The following is a 14,792-nucleotide window of genomic DNA, read 5'->3' as shown; positions in this document are numbered from 1 at the left end:
AAAATCCTTCACCTTCAAGCCAACTTTTCCCTCTCTCCTACTGACGTAGGAACCTCCCTCCTCAGGCAAAGCCTGTAGCCTTGCACTCTGCTGCACCTGAGAGGTGTGGGTCCATCCTGTGCTACCTAGGGCAAGGAGGTCATTGCTTCATATGTGTCACTGGATGCTTTAACCAAATTATATTATTATGCTTTGTCCTCTGTCTCCATGATCTCTGTCTGAGATTCACTTTGAAGGAGATTCTTTCATATTGATTTAGCTCAGAGTAATAACAAAGTTAATTCTGTAAATACATCAGTCGGGCAGCTGTTGGTGTTAGCTACATTGCTAATTTAGCGTAAATCTGTCAAGATCAATGATATTCTGATCACTGAGAAACGAACTGAAAGCAGAATTTGGAATACTGAACCCTATGCTGGTCAAATAATTTCCAACTATATGAAGAGCAACATTTTGTAAGGCTCCCTAGTGCTGTCCTGTCATTTGGGTTTCACTCACCCACAGCTGTCAGTTTGGTTTGTTAGCATTCTGAGATTTTTTGTTGTTTGGGGTTTTGTTGTTGCTGTCTTTGGTGTTTGGGTTTTTGCTGCTTTTTTTTTTTTCCCCCTGCCATGAAATAAACCATAATTTATTTTGGATGCTGAGATTTAGCACAGAGCTAGCATTTGCTACTCATAACGCTTTGCTACTGGACACCCATGGTTTTCCAGGGTAGAACCATTTACTTACGTTGGACACTAAAACAACTTGATACAAGGAGTCTTTGGATTCATCTTTTTGGGGTGACTACAATGAGTTTGCACCACATCTGACTAAAGGAAGGTGAAATGCTGAATAAACTATGACCGGCACACCACAGGGGACTCTGAGCAGCACAGTCAGTTCATTTAATCATTCCCCAGTGTTCTCCCTGGACCGATCAGATAGGACCTCCACACACCAAGAACTATAATCCAGCCTTTAATGTTAATTAAGGTGTGACTGCTTAAACTTCTGTGGTTTTTTCTCTTCTCTTCCCTTGGCTGGCCACAACTGTTCAAGAGTTGCTGAAGGTTATTCTATTTAAGTATTAAAAAATGCTTAGCTAAATAGGTTAGCTTATTTGCTTTTGCTGATAGTAGCAGTCCACCCACAGAGCCCTTTCAAATCTCTTCAGTGTTTTAGAAAGTGGATAAGGGACTTATTCAGTGACGTGCAAGTTTTGCCTGAGCCAGGAATGAAGCGTGCATTTCATGAAATGAGAAATAACCTCAGACCACACACACAGTGCAATTTCTGAACTCCAGCTCACGCTCCCTTCCCCTCATCCCTGCGCACATACACACACTCCTGCTCAAAACCAAGATGATGACTGACATCCCTAAATCCTTTAAACATTCTTCTATGGCTAACAGCAGAGGGAGGTTTTCAGAGCTTAGGTGGCTCATTATTAGCAACAAGCGGATGAAAAAATGGATTACTCCAGTATGTGCATACCATGCCAAAAAGAAATATCAAAAAGCCTATGCCATCTAAACACAGCTTTCAGGAGCAGAAACTGCTGATGCAAACATATTAAAGCTATTTTTACTGCATCGAGAGATGAGGAAAAGCCCTCCCCACAATTTTCCTAAAGAATAATGTTGGTTCTGTCACTGCTTGTTTAGTTAAGCTAAAATCAGTGAGTGTTTCAAACATTATTTTCCATTATAATCCAGTGAACTAAACCAGACAGATAAGTTTATTGCATATAAAAAACTCACATCCTTTCCTTTCCCAAGCATAGGAACTACGTTGCATGGCTGGTGAGAACAAACTACACACAGAATAGGCAAAGGGCAAACTTTTCCACAGCTGCAACTCCATTGCTTTAATAGCATCTCCAGAGCTTAATTCTCAACAGCCTTACAGCAAGGGAGTACACTTAAACACTGAGACATTGGCCAAACCCCTGCTCAGCTCTCCTTAAATATCTCCTTTACGTTGGTCTAAAAGAAGTAGCTTCATTACTTTCAGCAGGTAAGGAGCTCTCCTGCATTGTAGCATGTCTGCTGAACTGCCCCTGCAGAGCTAAAAACAAACAAGCAAAGGTACCTATAGATTGATTTCTGTACCTCGTTTGTTGCTTTGTACCTGATTGGTAATCCAGCAGAGCCACTGATACCTACTCCATCATCCTGAATACTCTATATCTGCTTCTGCATACAAATGTCCATCCATACTTATAATACATGCTCTGCTTTTACTTCCACCAATAGTTAAGCTTGCTTAACACTTTCCATTATAGGACCCTGCTTTCAGTTGTTTATAACTTTGCCAACCTCTAAGTGCTCAAGATGAAATTTTCCATGCTGAGTGTCTGTGTCAGGCTGAATTTTTCTGGTAAGTTTCAACTAAAATAGTACAGCTGTTCTAAAAATGGGGTTAAAGGGGAGCAATCTCCCTTTTCCCCATATTTTTCTTACAGCCATTTCACTGAAAATCTATGTTATCTGCATACTTTGGAAGAGATATTGAGGGATGGAAAAGAGGTTACCTTATCATGAGGAATCAGACTGTCAGGGTCATGCCTAGTACTAACCTTCCGAAAACATGTCAAATTTTGGCTACATTATAAAGTGCTAAAAACTGTGTTTTATCCATGCTCCATATAAGTCTCCTCGAGAGTAGCACCATTATTTTCTGAATTCTCCACTGAAACAGAAGATGACTTGACCTCACACACCTCCTCCACGTCCATCACTAGACTGCGTGTGCGTCCTTCCCACAGGTCAACTGAGCAGCCTCCCAGTTACAAAAGGATCTATAGGACAGTTTGGGGCTTTTCATGCAATTTCTAGTCCCGGCCCCGAGGAGCTGCTGTGGCACCAGAACTGAGAGCTGAGAAATTCTGCTTCTTGTATCATCAATATCCATTGATGGTGCCCATGCAGCTCACTTGAGGAAGCTTGTTAGCTTGGAAACAAGCCAAAGAGTTTGGGGTAACAAGAAAGAAATGGAAAAGCAGAGCAGACTCCAAGAGACAGATGGAATGGGAGAGCAAAAGAGCCAGGGCATAATGACCTATTGTGTTAAATACACTTTCCTCAGACTGTAGAATAGATTCAAGAATCACAAATGCCAGCACTGTCTTGTTTTGAACCATTTTCTGTGACATCTACTAGCAATTACATCCTTTCCCTTTCTTCCCCCAACTGGCTGGTTCACAGAAAAGACTGTAACCTACTACTTCCTGCTGTTGGCCACTCCGATTGGTCAAGTAACAGAAATTGTGATTCCAAACATTGATGATGATCCATATGCAAATCAATAACTTCTGAGTAACAGAATTTTCTTTCTGGTTTTATATGAAAGTTTTCCAAAAGCACATTGTCAAAACTGTGCTAGAAATATTAAAGTTATAAAAACACTTGAAAGTTAGAAAATGCCAGCATTATAAATGCTTGTGCAAACTGGTGTAAAGGCATTATGGTATAGTCTTTAACTGTATGATCACTGATACTACTAACTTTTCCTGAGGCTATCACTTCTCTTCTTTGCAGAGGACATCTCATTTCTGGAAAGATCCCTTTATTTCTTTCCCTTTCAAATTTGCAGTTTTTCCCTATGATTGTCCCAGCACAAAGCCAAGAATGAAGAAACTGGGTTGCACCTCCAGATCAGCTGCAGCCTCTGTGAGGAGGCCACAGCTGAAGAGCAGCTACCATCTCAACTCATCCAAACCAAACTACCAGGCAGCTACAATCTTTTCTAGTTAATTCCCAGTTCCCCGCCTGAACAAAAACAAAAGGTAAAGCCAGACACATATCACAGATTTCATGTCTGTTACCCTGTAATCCTGCAAGGCTAAAAATGGAAGTTTTCTGCCTCTGGGAGGAACAGACTCACTGCAGCTTCCCAGGGATTCTGAACACTCACTTCTCGCCTCTGAAGGAATGAAACAACAAAAGATAAACCAGTGACATGCTTAAACTATAGTAATGCAATTACAGAGGGTTTTATTGCTCACTCTGAGTCTTAAACACAAAGTCTTCTATTAAGATAACTCTCGGTATTTCCATGATGAGGAAAGTAAAATAAAAATGTCTCGTTCTATTTTTTTAAACTCCCTTAAACTTTCTAAAATTATTTTTTTTCAGACACATCATCCTCAAGACTACCAGGAGACATCCATCTTTTGTCATAGTAGAGGCTAAAACTTCATATATGAGATGAAAAACTGTAACCACACTGAACATACTACCATGGTCTAAACACCTAACTAAGCAGAGAAAACACTGCAGCATTGCAAAAAGGCCTAAATCTTCAAATCTTCACCTTTCTTGGGGTAAGGGTGCCAGAACAGTTTGACATTCTAGACAGATCTAGAATCTCCAGGTGCACCGAGGTTTCATGTCTGTGGCTTTTTCAGTCACTAGCGAGGATGTTCCTTCTTTTATTGGTATTCACAAATGTTAAAGCCTGAACCAAAGGGAAAAGGAAAAGATTAAAAAAACAGCTTTAAGTAGCTTTCCTCACTATTACTGAGGTTTTTAACCTTTCCATTATATAAGCAACAGCAAGTCCAACTTCTCCCTTTAAGTGCCTTCCAGCTGCTTCTGTCTCTTTCAATGAAATTGAATTTATGAAGAGAATCCCTTCATACATACCCAGAAATGTTTCAGGAGAAATACCACAGTTTAGGACAAATGCATTCTCCTATATTTTTTCTTCCGTGTTCATGTGTGCAGCTTACAAAGACTCAGAGAGATGAATGCCACTGAATTCAGTATTTGCTATGGATGCAAGTCATGATTTTGCAGTGTTTTCTTAGTAGCCTAAGGTTTCTGAGTTTGAAACAAGTGCCATCAGACGGTGAATCACTCAGTTACAAGTCTGATAGAACCACAAAATTATTCTACATTCCCAAGATTCAAACAACAGTATGTACGTGAAATACCTATTATTTATTTTGCCACAGGCCTAAAATACGCATTTCATACCATTGTAATTTCTCTCCAAGTATGTCAGAAGTAGATTGTACTGTACAGATAATCCACAATATAATTGCAATTTATACTACATGTATACACAAAATATAATTACAATTTATTTTATATATAGTATAATATATTATCTACTTCTAATGATTAGGGCATGTAGTATGGTAAAGTAATAATGTCCATTACAAGGTAACTTAGATTCTGATTTTATCAAATACTGCATGCAGTGACATGACAGAAGCAGAAGAGAACCTTACTACTTTATTAAAGAGAAGATATTTCTTGATATTTGCCTCCATGTATAGGACTTTTACATTGAAGCAGTGTATTGTAATCCAGCAATGTATATAACTGCAATTGCAAAACAGAGAGGGGCACAGAGAGAGGCAAGAGGAGCCTGAATTACTTTATCTGTGCTAGCATAATATCTGCACATAGAAGGACCAAGCCAAGTTCACATCTGAATCTGCTGCAGAGGTGATAAGACCAAAGCACAAAAGAGAAGTGTTAAGAAAACAGCTTTCTCAGTGGTACTTAAATTGTGTTTCCAATTAGACCACGGTATGAATTTGTTTTCTTTGCCATTGAATTATAAACCAGGACAACTAGAAACTGTGCTGGCACTTCCACTGCAGCCTGAATCATGGAGAGGCCAGCACTGCTGAGAGTTGTGAGCATTTACCTCAAACAATATAAACAGACATCTGGTATTTGTTTTTAAAGTAATTGGCATAGAATGATTTTCAGGGTGATATAGGAGATCATGTTTATATGAGCGTTCACTTGATGGAAACAACTTAATATCAAACCATAGGGGAAGAAAATCCCTTTAGTATAAACAGTTCTGTTGAAGTAAAACACAGATTCATTCTGAGTTGAGCTGGTATTCGTTTAGCATCTGAGCTATCCCCACTGCTTTGCCACTGTCTTTAATGGGTGCAGTGTTAGGGATTGCTAATGTTGATATCAAATATACTACCAATGTTCAGCTGTTGGAACTTGCTACAATAGACTGGTGCAAATTCTAATGTAATTATGCTGTGTTTGTGCATTCTCAGAAGACAGTGCTTTTAGTGCGGCAGGCCTGTTCATGCTCCAGTTTGTGTAAGTTATGTGTGCAATGTCAATTCAGTTGTACTGCGTTTAGATACACACATACAAGGTCAGGTTCTGTCTGCTCAATTCCATCCTCTCAGCTCATGCAAACTCAAAGAACAATTGAGATAACCTGTCCTCAAGTATCATGCATATGCAACATACCTACATTCAATTACTTATTTCATTTTAAAGCACAATCTTCCCTTGGTCTTTGAAAAGGGAAATCCAGGTTTTTGTATGCCAACCAAACAAAGGATAGGATGCCAAGCAAACAACTCTGAAGTCCTCCAATCATCTTGTTAAGATGTACTTTCCCTCTCTTTCAGAATTAGCTGGCAGAATCACACACGAGATACAGACTCATTTAGCATCATACAGATCCTCCTTTGACCCACATGTGATCTATAGGAAAAGAGGCATATGTCTTAACTGCTCTGAATCACTGCCTGCATCTCCCATCTGCACACACATTCAGTTTAGATCACAGAAGCTGAATCTCCTGAGTTACATATTTTTTTAGGTGCCTTAATCAGGAAGGCAGATTATGACACAAAGTCTACTTGGATGATTATTACTCTTCTTCTTCTATAGGACGAACCAGTCAAGATGTACTGCATTGTGGAATGTGCAAATGCAAGAGAGAGCTTTCATAAGAATATTACCTCATTTGTTGCATAAGCTGGAAGGTATGCAGTGAATAAAATACACAGGGCACTGCAGGAACAGAAAAATACCTAGCAGCAAAGGCAGTTAAATGCTTCCTTGGAAGAACAGAACCCTCTCATCCTTCTGCTGTCAAGATTCTTAAGCAAGTAACAAACCATCCATTTCATACCTAGGAACTGTAATCTAATCTTTGAATTATCTAGAGATGCTTTGACTATGCTGTTACCAATTTCCCTTCTCTTCTGTTAATGCTGCTTTTACTCACTGTGCTGAAGCCATGGCACTGGCGTCAGTCTGCCTTTCAGTCCTCAGAGTCATGACCTGCTAAAGCTGAGCAAATACATCCTTTCAAACTGCCTTATTGTGTTCATGAAATGTTTGTATGCACATCTTGACTTTTTCAAACATATTCATTATCTGAAATTACTCATTCTCTCTCTCCCAGACCAAATATGAAATCTGGGTACCACATGGCTACTCCCAAATCTAGTTATAAGCACAGCTTCAGTTTGCAAAACATGCTTAAGATCTGAACTATATGGCAAATCATACCCAGGACACACACAGTGTTTATAACTAGGTCTGGTGACAGTTTTGTAAACAGGTTGCTGACAGAGCTGCATTTGTTAGCATAGGCAGGGTCAGATTTCTTCCTATTTCGCTGGCAACCTGTTTTTTTTTTCCCGGTCAAAGAACTTCCATTGAAGGTAATGGGAACTACTAGTATTCCGTTAGGTCAGGGACCCAGAGCCAGACCCATAGGCACCTCACTGAGTACAAGAACAAGGAAGCAGCAATAACTAACAGTAAAAACCTAGTGCTGAAAGCAATGACAAAAAAGACATCTTTCTCCTCCTGGCTGATTTATATTGAGATCAGGTAGTAACTATCATGAACCATTTCCTTAGGCTAGGAGGCTGTTACAACTTCCTTCTAGCCTGTGCCTCCCTGCAGCCATGCAAGAACAAGCGTGCAGAAGCTGTATAAACTCCACTCTACCATAATCCCAAACACAGCATCCCCCAATGCCTCCTCTACTTTTAAAGCCATACAAAATTATAATCAAAGATTTCTAAGAAAATAAAAATTATCTGTTTGGTTTTAATATTTGAAGGATATGCTTTCAAACACAGGTCAAATCCTTCCCTTTTCAATTGGCTCAGATTTTTTTTTTAAATCATACATACATCTCATTCATGACAAAAATACCTTATACAGAGATCTCTAGGGCACAGAATTGCAGCATTTATGGCTTAGGTGATATTACCAAGTAAAATACGTTAAATTTGCAAAGGAAGCTAGAGAGTGACATAAATCTAACTTCAAAACATCCTCCTGCAGCTCAGTTTAACTGCAGATAACAAATGCATTTCCACAAATACATTGTCAGTACTTGGCATACATGTAAATAAAACATACACTTCTATACAGGTTTTGAATTATGTATATCATCATCTTATGGATGAGAAACATAATTTCCTGAGTATTTCAGGAAAATTATGATGGCTTCATACTTGGGAATTAGCCCTGGAGTTCTGCCTTGTACCTGTACAGTTCCAGTGTTCTGACTTTCTTCTAAAAAAAAAAGTAAAATGAGAAATCTTAGCTAACTCAACCAGATTTTGCCCTCCCCAGTATCTAGGGGATATTTAGATCATGACTGGAAAACTGGTGGTGCTCAGGTGAAACCTCTCTCTAGTGCCATGGTATCAACCGAAATTAACAAGGTTATTTAGTCCCTTCCAGACCTGAGATTGAGAAGCTACCAGTCCCTCTTTCTGGCCTAAAATAAGGTCAATTTTACCTATGCAACTTCTAACAGATATTTGTCTTTCTTGTTCTTGATGACCTCCAATATTGGCACTATGCAACCTACTATACAACATTTACCCTTACAGAGTACTATTATCTAAGTGCAATTACCTTTGGTGCAGTTTAAGCCACTTAATTCTTCTCTTTTTGCTGTGGACATGAAGGGACTGTTCTCCTTTTTGCAGCAGCCTGTTTATGTATTTGATGGCCATGTTCTTCATTCCACCAAATCTTCTCTTCTTTAGCTAAGCAGTAGTTTGCCCCTCTAAGAAGAATGCTGTAAAGAAAACAAATAGTGATGCCACCAGTAAAATGCCTTAGTTTATGCCCTAGTTTTTAACATTAACAAGAAGGGTCCACATACTCCCTTTCTTAAGTTGACTTCCTTCAGCTGTACGTAATTCAAATGCACCAATAACTAACAGTTTCATGGCTGTTTCTTTTAAATTCTTGGTCGAGATTTTTTTAAAATGCTGCTCCAACTGACTACCATAAATTTCAGTTTCTATATTAAATACCATTGAGTAGACAATATACAACAGTAACAGCATAGATGCAGGGTGAACAAAACAGTTATGGAATACATTTATCTTACTTACGCTAGTTGCCTGCAAAGACCAAGCCTCTTAGTGCTTTATCATGTATGTTAAACGCTGAACTCCTCGTTCCAGTTAAGTCAGATTTCCCAATTAAGTTTTTAAATGGCTTCCACTTACAATAAGCGCACAATGGTTAATACAGAGACAGAGCAAAGCCTGCTACAGCTTCCCATGACCTAAAGTAGAAGCTGCTTCAGATCAAATTTAAGCTTATTTTCCAATGGGCAGTCATCCAGACCACAAAAACCACCACCGTTCAGACTGCTGCTGTGCAGCTTCAGTGTCCAAGCTTTTAAAATTTCATAACATTTACCCTTCACATAAAAGAATTTATACAGTATACTCAATGTAAAACCCTATACTAATACAGCATTACATTTGAGATTTCAAAGCTTACAAAAATCAAAGATTAGGGTTAAGGTTTCCAGAGCAACATGAAGCCCTGGCCTCTTTTGGTTATGTGTTATGATAAGGCACCCCTTCACATGATCCCATAGCATTGAGAAATGTGACAGACTATTCAGCAAATAGCATATGACATTGCTTATCTTATAACCACTTCTCCAATCTGCAAAGAACAAATTTCATTCCAAAATTTTATTACAGACAGTATTTCAGGAGTAACATAACTTGTTAGAAATTCCTTACTCCATATATACTATACCACATATTCTCAACAACTGACAAGGTGAACCCTTCCTTTCTGAAATACCGGTAGTCTATCAAGTATTGGAATAAAAACGAGATGAAGCAGCTTCGCTTCTCCCCCTCACCAAGTACATCTTGGAAGTTCTCGGAGATATATAGATTTATCTATGTTTTGAATCCAAAATGCTAAATGGAACCCTGAGGTCACGTTTCTTGCCATGTTAAAGAGTAAGAATTAATGCATCTGTTACAGAAGTAATGGGGTGCAGCCTGTGTTTATTTAGGACTGGGTAAAAAAATCAATATTATTATCTAACATTCTATTTGATAACGCATGCATTTGAGACATGCATCAGAAGAAGGAGTTATGGTCTGATTTCAGTTTTACACATTCTTATTCTGAAAGATCAAGTCTACAACCCTACACAGCACTAGTGAACTGTTGGGCAAAACTAATGTTTAAAAAGCCCAACACAAAAATTATTTGCCCTGAAAGTTATAAGCATGAAGTAAGAGTATACAAATTTGATGTTGTGAGAAGTGCTATGATCATAACTAGGCTCACTGCATCTCCAGCGTTGAGGATGAAGTCAAATGCGGAAAAGACGTAAATACATTTACTTTGGCTGAAGCATGGCAGTCAAAACAGGCACCCAGCAGCTGCCACACCAAAGCCAGAGGAACACACAATACCCAGCACTACATACAGAAATCTGCCTAGGTAGCAGAGGTAGCATAAAGCACAGACTGACACCTGTCTATGCTTGAGTGCTTTCCTCAAGCATAGACTGCTGTGTAAACTGTGTCTTCAACAACCCTCGCAGTGGAAGCAACAGACATTCCTGTGTTCATACTTCCATTAGGGCCCATCACATGCCACAAGAGAATACCTGCTTACAAAAACAAAGTGCCATCAGAAATATGCCCACAACTGCCTCCTGCTGCCCACCTGAAAACAGGCTCAAAGGGTAACGGAGTTAAACAGTGGGATGTGATCAGGAACACAGATTCTCTACGCTTTCGATGGTGAAAAGGACTTGAAGTGTGCACATCCAGTGTACTTGGGGCATTTATTCCCTGAACTGCTGGTCATCTGCACAGATGAGACAATGGAGTGGCTCAAGAGAATGGTTTGACTTGAAACCGGGTCTACCTGAGTCTTCATAATTAACTGCGACTGACTGCTACAGGAGCCCTCCAGGTGGCAATTCTGCATAGCAATTCTCCCCCTCTACTCCACTCTCATTCCCCAGTATTCAGCAGACATGGATCTACTAGAGCAAACATTGCAAAATAAAAAATTAATTAAAAAAGGAAAGAAAACTTTGAAGCTTATGTACAGAGCAACGTCGGGGCTAGCAAAACAACTGCTAATCCTAGATTACTCATTTATTTAAAATTTAAAGAAAAATGTAAAATTCCTCTATATTTAAAAGAGGAAGGCCACAAAAATGCTCAGAGAGCTGGACTGAGAGAGTTGAGGTTGTTCAGTCTAAAGAACAGAAGGCTCCAAGGAGATCTTATTGTGGCCTTTCAATACTTAAAAGGAGCTTGTAAGAAAGACTGAGACAGACTTCTTACTAGGGCCTGTAGTGACAGAACAAGGTTGTAAACTGAAAGAAGGTACATTCAGAGTGGAAAAAAAGGAAGAAAATTTTTCTGTGGTAAGGGTCACTGGAACAGGTTTCCCAAGAGCTGTGTATGCCCCATTCTTGGAAGTGTTCAGGGTCATGTTGGATGGGACTTTGAGCAAACTGATCTAGTAAAAGATGTCCCTGCCCATGGCCTGGGAGTTGGACTAGAAGACAGTTGAAGGTCCTTTCCAGCCCAAATCATTCCATGATCCTGTGGTTCTTGAAATAGCTAACTGCTGTGCCTAGTCTAATTTGTGTAGTTTAAATGAGGTAAGCAACATCCTTGGTGAAGTGTCACTGAGACATACTCACAGGTTGTTCCTGCTGCGGAGATGATTCAAGTACCATATTGGAGCAAACTGAGATTAAAGTGTAATGAAAGATAAGATTTTACACCTAACATCATTTAATATGCTGACATCTTGCACCGAAAAGGGTGAGTAAACAAAAATTGGTGATCCTATAGCTGAGAAACCCACTGCTATAGGATACCGAAGACAATTAGAAGTTCCACAGCTTCAAAAAGAGACTGAGAAAAATCACAGAAGAAAAAAATTTTTAAGACTTGATCAAAGGTTATAACACAAAAACATCATCCCTGTCTCATGAAGTCCCTGATTCTCTAGTGGTTCAGAAAATACGTGGAGTATCATTGTCAAATCCTTTCAGTGTAATTTGATTCTGCTGAGATGACTGAGACTCTCCAAATGGAAGTAAAGGGGAAAACATACTCAGTACCGCTACTGAGTCTAGAAATAAAATAAAGATGCAAGAAAGCAAAGTGCACTCAGAACATTTCTAAATGTTTAATTTAAAATTAATACATCATAGTACATATGTAGCACATATATGTGATTATATTCACATCTGTAAAATCCAAATTCATATTATCATAAATACAAATTCATCACTTTGCTTTTAATTTCATGAAGGTATCACGTTTTGCTGCATACTGCTGAAGCTGGGCATATTTTAATGTTTAACTAAGATAATTATAGTTCAATTCAAGTAGAAAACTTTCAGTTTACTACATTACAAGATGTAGCAGTGGATGATTCATCTGAATCATCTGGACTGTATTTTTTCCATAGAAAATTTTCATTTTTTTTCCAAAGAGAACTTTCATACATTTCTCTCTCTTCTGTCACTGGGGGATGAGGTGCTCTTTCACATAGCTTCTCTATGACTGCTATGTTCGTGAGCTTTTTGAGGCTCTCCTCATTCTGCTCATTCAGCATGTCCCAGAAGTCTTTTGGTCTCTCCTTTGATTTTTCCATCTGCCCTAAAGGGAATCTCCTTGGTGATTCTGTAGGCCCATTTCCACCATTTCGGAAGAGGTCATTGAGAATAGAGGTATCTCCAAGTAAGTCCACAAAAGACTTTTTCTTACAAGTCTGAGCTTTTCTCTCCCCATTTTCTGACTGAGACAGGGATCTTTTTCTTGGCAGCTGTGTTCCTTCAGAGCACTGCTGTCCTTCACAACTTTTTACAGACAGCACCTCAATTATTTCTGATTTACTGCTTAATGAGCCAGATGCCAAAAAATCCTTGAACGCCTGACTGTTTCTCTTTTCGATATGTTGAGTAGTAACAGTGGGTGATCGTTTATATCTTGGATCCACACACGTATCTCGCACACAGGAGTCACTGTGAAGTTGCTCTGCTCCTTTACGGCTCTGCTGACTCTGTGTCTCCGCAGTTCCACTCAGAAGTATACCTCTAGCTGATGAAGACCTAGACTTAGACCTTCCAAAGCTAACAATGGATTTTCTTTTTCTGGAGCAGGTTGTACCCAATTCTCTTTCCTCATAGTCATGTAAAGCTTGTGCTGGTATTTCAACTGGGAAGACTGACTCCACCTCTGGATGCTTGGAAACATAAAATTCCTTCAACATCTTCTGCCTTGTTTCTGATGTAGCTTTTGCAATATGTTCTGCCAGTTCTTCCACTGATCTCATATTAAAGTGGGATACCATTTCTTCAAATTGTCTCCTGTAATTATCAAGAAGGAAAAATGCATTGACACCTTTAACTAGAAACAAAAGTAACTTTCAAGCAATTCATTCCATTCACATACTTCACATATCCCAGAAAGTAATCATTACTTCCCCTATTAGGACCTTTGTTTGTTCTTATCAGCAAAGAGAAAAAAGAACTTTAGAAGAACTGAAGTGACTTCTGAATCCCAAACTGCAGTGTGATTTCCTCAGCTTATTACCCAAAGATCTACTGACTTGCAATGTAGGTAAGATCTCACACCAAAGGACCAGATTTCTAAGAATGCAGATGGACAGATTGTAGAGTGCTTTTTGGGGAAAAAATCCTAAAAAACCAAAAACCAGAAAGTAGTTGCTCAAGCTTCCCTTAAAAGACTTGCTAAACAAGAGCTGGATAAACACATTCACAGGAGACAGGGACTGTCCCCTCCATCCTATCTAGTGAGCTATGGAATATTTCTTTCTGCTAAGAGGCCAAGTTCAAACTGAAGGAGATCATCCTATCAAGTTAGCCATAGTCTGGAGTCAGACAACCTACTTGGAAGGCTAGAGAGGTGGGTTTATGCTCCCTTGTTAGAGAATGGGTTTGAAACATGTTGCCTTTCCCATATAAGGGCTCCGGTAGGCAACTAGATTTAATCCCGTTTGGCCTCAAATACCACTGACTGGCTAGCGCCAGCTATACCCATTGTGTATGGTGACTGCAGACAGCTTCCCACTCAGCCTTACAACTACAACACACCAAACTGAGGTACCTAATCATCCTCACTCATTGCACAGCGGATCCAGATGTACTACAAAGTACAACTGTGAGTGAGGTGCTAACAGATGACCTGCTTAATGTTTAAGAGTGAATGTGCTTATGCCTTTTGCTAAATATGGCTTTAAGGACCTTGGAATAACATCCTTAATTACTTCATTGCCTTTGCAAATTTTTACCTCAGCAAATTACTGATAACTATTATTACAATTTGAGTATTTTTAGCATGAAGAGTTTTCCTCTACTTACCTCTTAAATATTTAGAATTTTCAGTATCTATAATAGTAAGTAGGGCGCTTCAGCAGTAACAGTTTGGATAGCTGAGGTCAGCTGGCTAATATGAAGATTCTGAATACTTAGAGATATTACCTAGATAGCAGTTCTCATATAGTGATTTATTTGTCTGAAGGCTAAATTAAGAATATATACCAAATCCCAGCTCTAACTGGGTTTGCCTAGTTAGCTACAGCTTTCCGCTTTCTATTTCCACAAATCATCTGGTTATTGCTATTGAATTTCTATCTATGCAACAATGAAACTTAAGTATTTATATTAATAATAACAATAGTTTTGGAAAAAAGGGAAAACAAGAAGATGTAAAAATTACTATCGTTCCA

General features: G+C 39.0%; 1 protein-coding gene across 3 annotated transcripts in view; it reads right to left on the bottom strand.

Moving 5' to 3' along the window:
- Positions 1-12,278: 12,278 nt before the first annotated feature.
- Positions 12,279-14,792, bottom strand: part of ERCC6L2 (ERCC excision repair 6 like 2) — a 58,398-nt gene continuing 55,884 nt past the window's right edge. For all 3 annotated transcript variants that reach the window (XM_010116323.2, XM_086770083.1, XM_086770082.1), the window contains one exon: positions 12,279-13,410. In XM_010116323.2, coding sequence (XP_010114625.2) covers positions 12,438-13,410 — 973 coding nt within the window. In that variant the 3' untranslated portion in view covers positions 12,279-12,437. The remainder of the gene's footprint in view (positions 13,411-14,792) is intronic.

This window comes from Chlamydotis macqueenii, chromosome Z, assembly GCF_036417535.1.
Source record: "Chlamydotis macqueenii isolate bChlMac1 chromosome Z, bChlMac1.mat, whole genome shotgun sequence".
NCBI lineage: Eukaryota > Metazoa > Chordata > Aves > Otidiformes > Otididae > Chlamydotis > Chlamydotis macqueenii.
The sequence above is the reverse complement of the archived record's forward strand: the minus strand, read 5'-3'. Positions and strand labels throughout refer to the sequence as shown.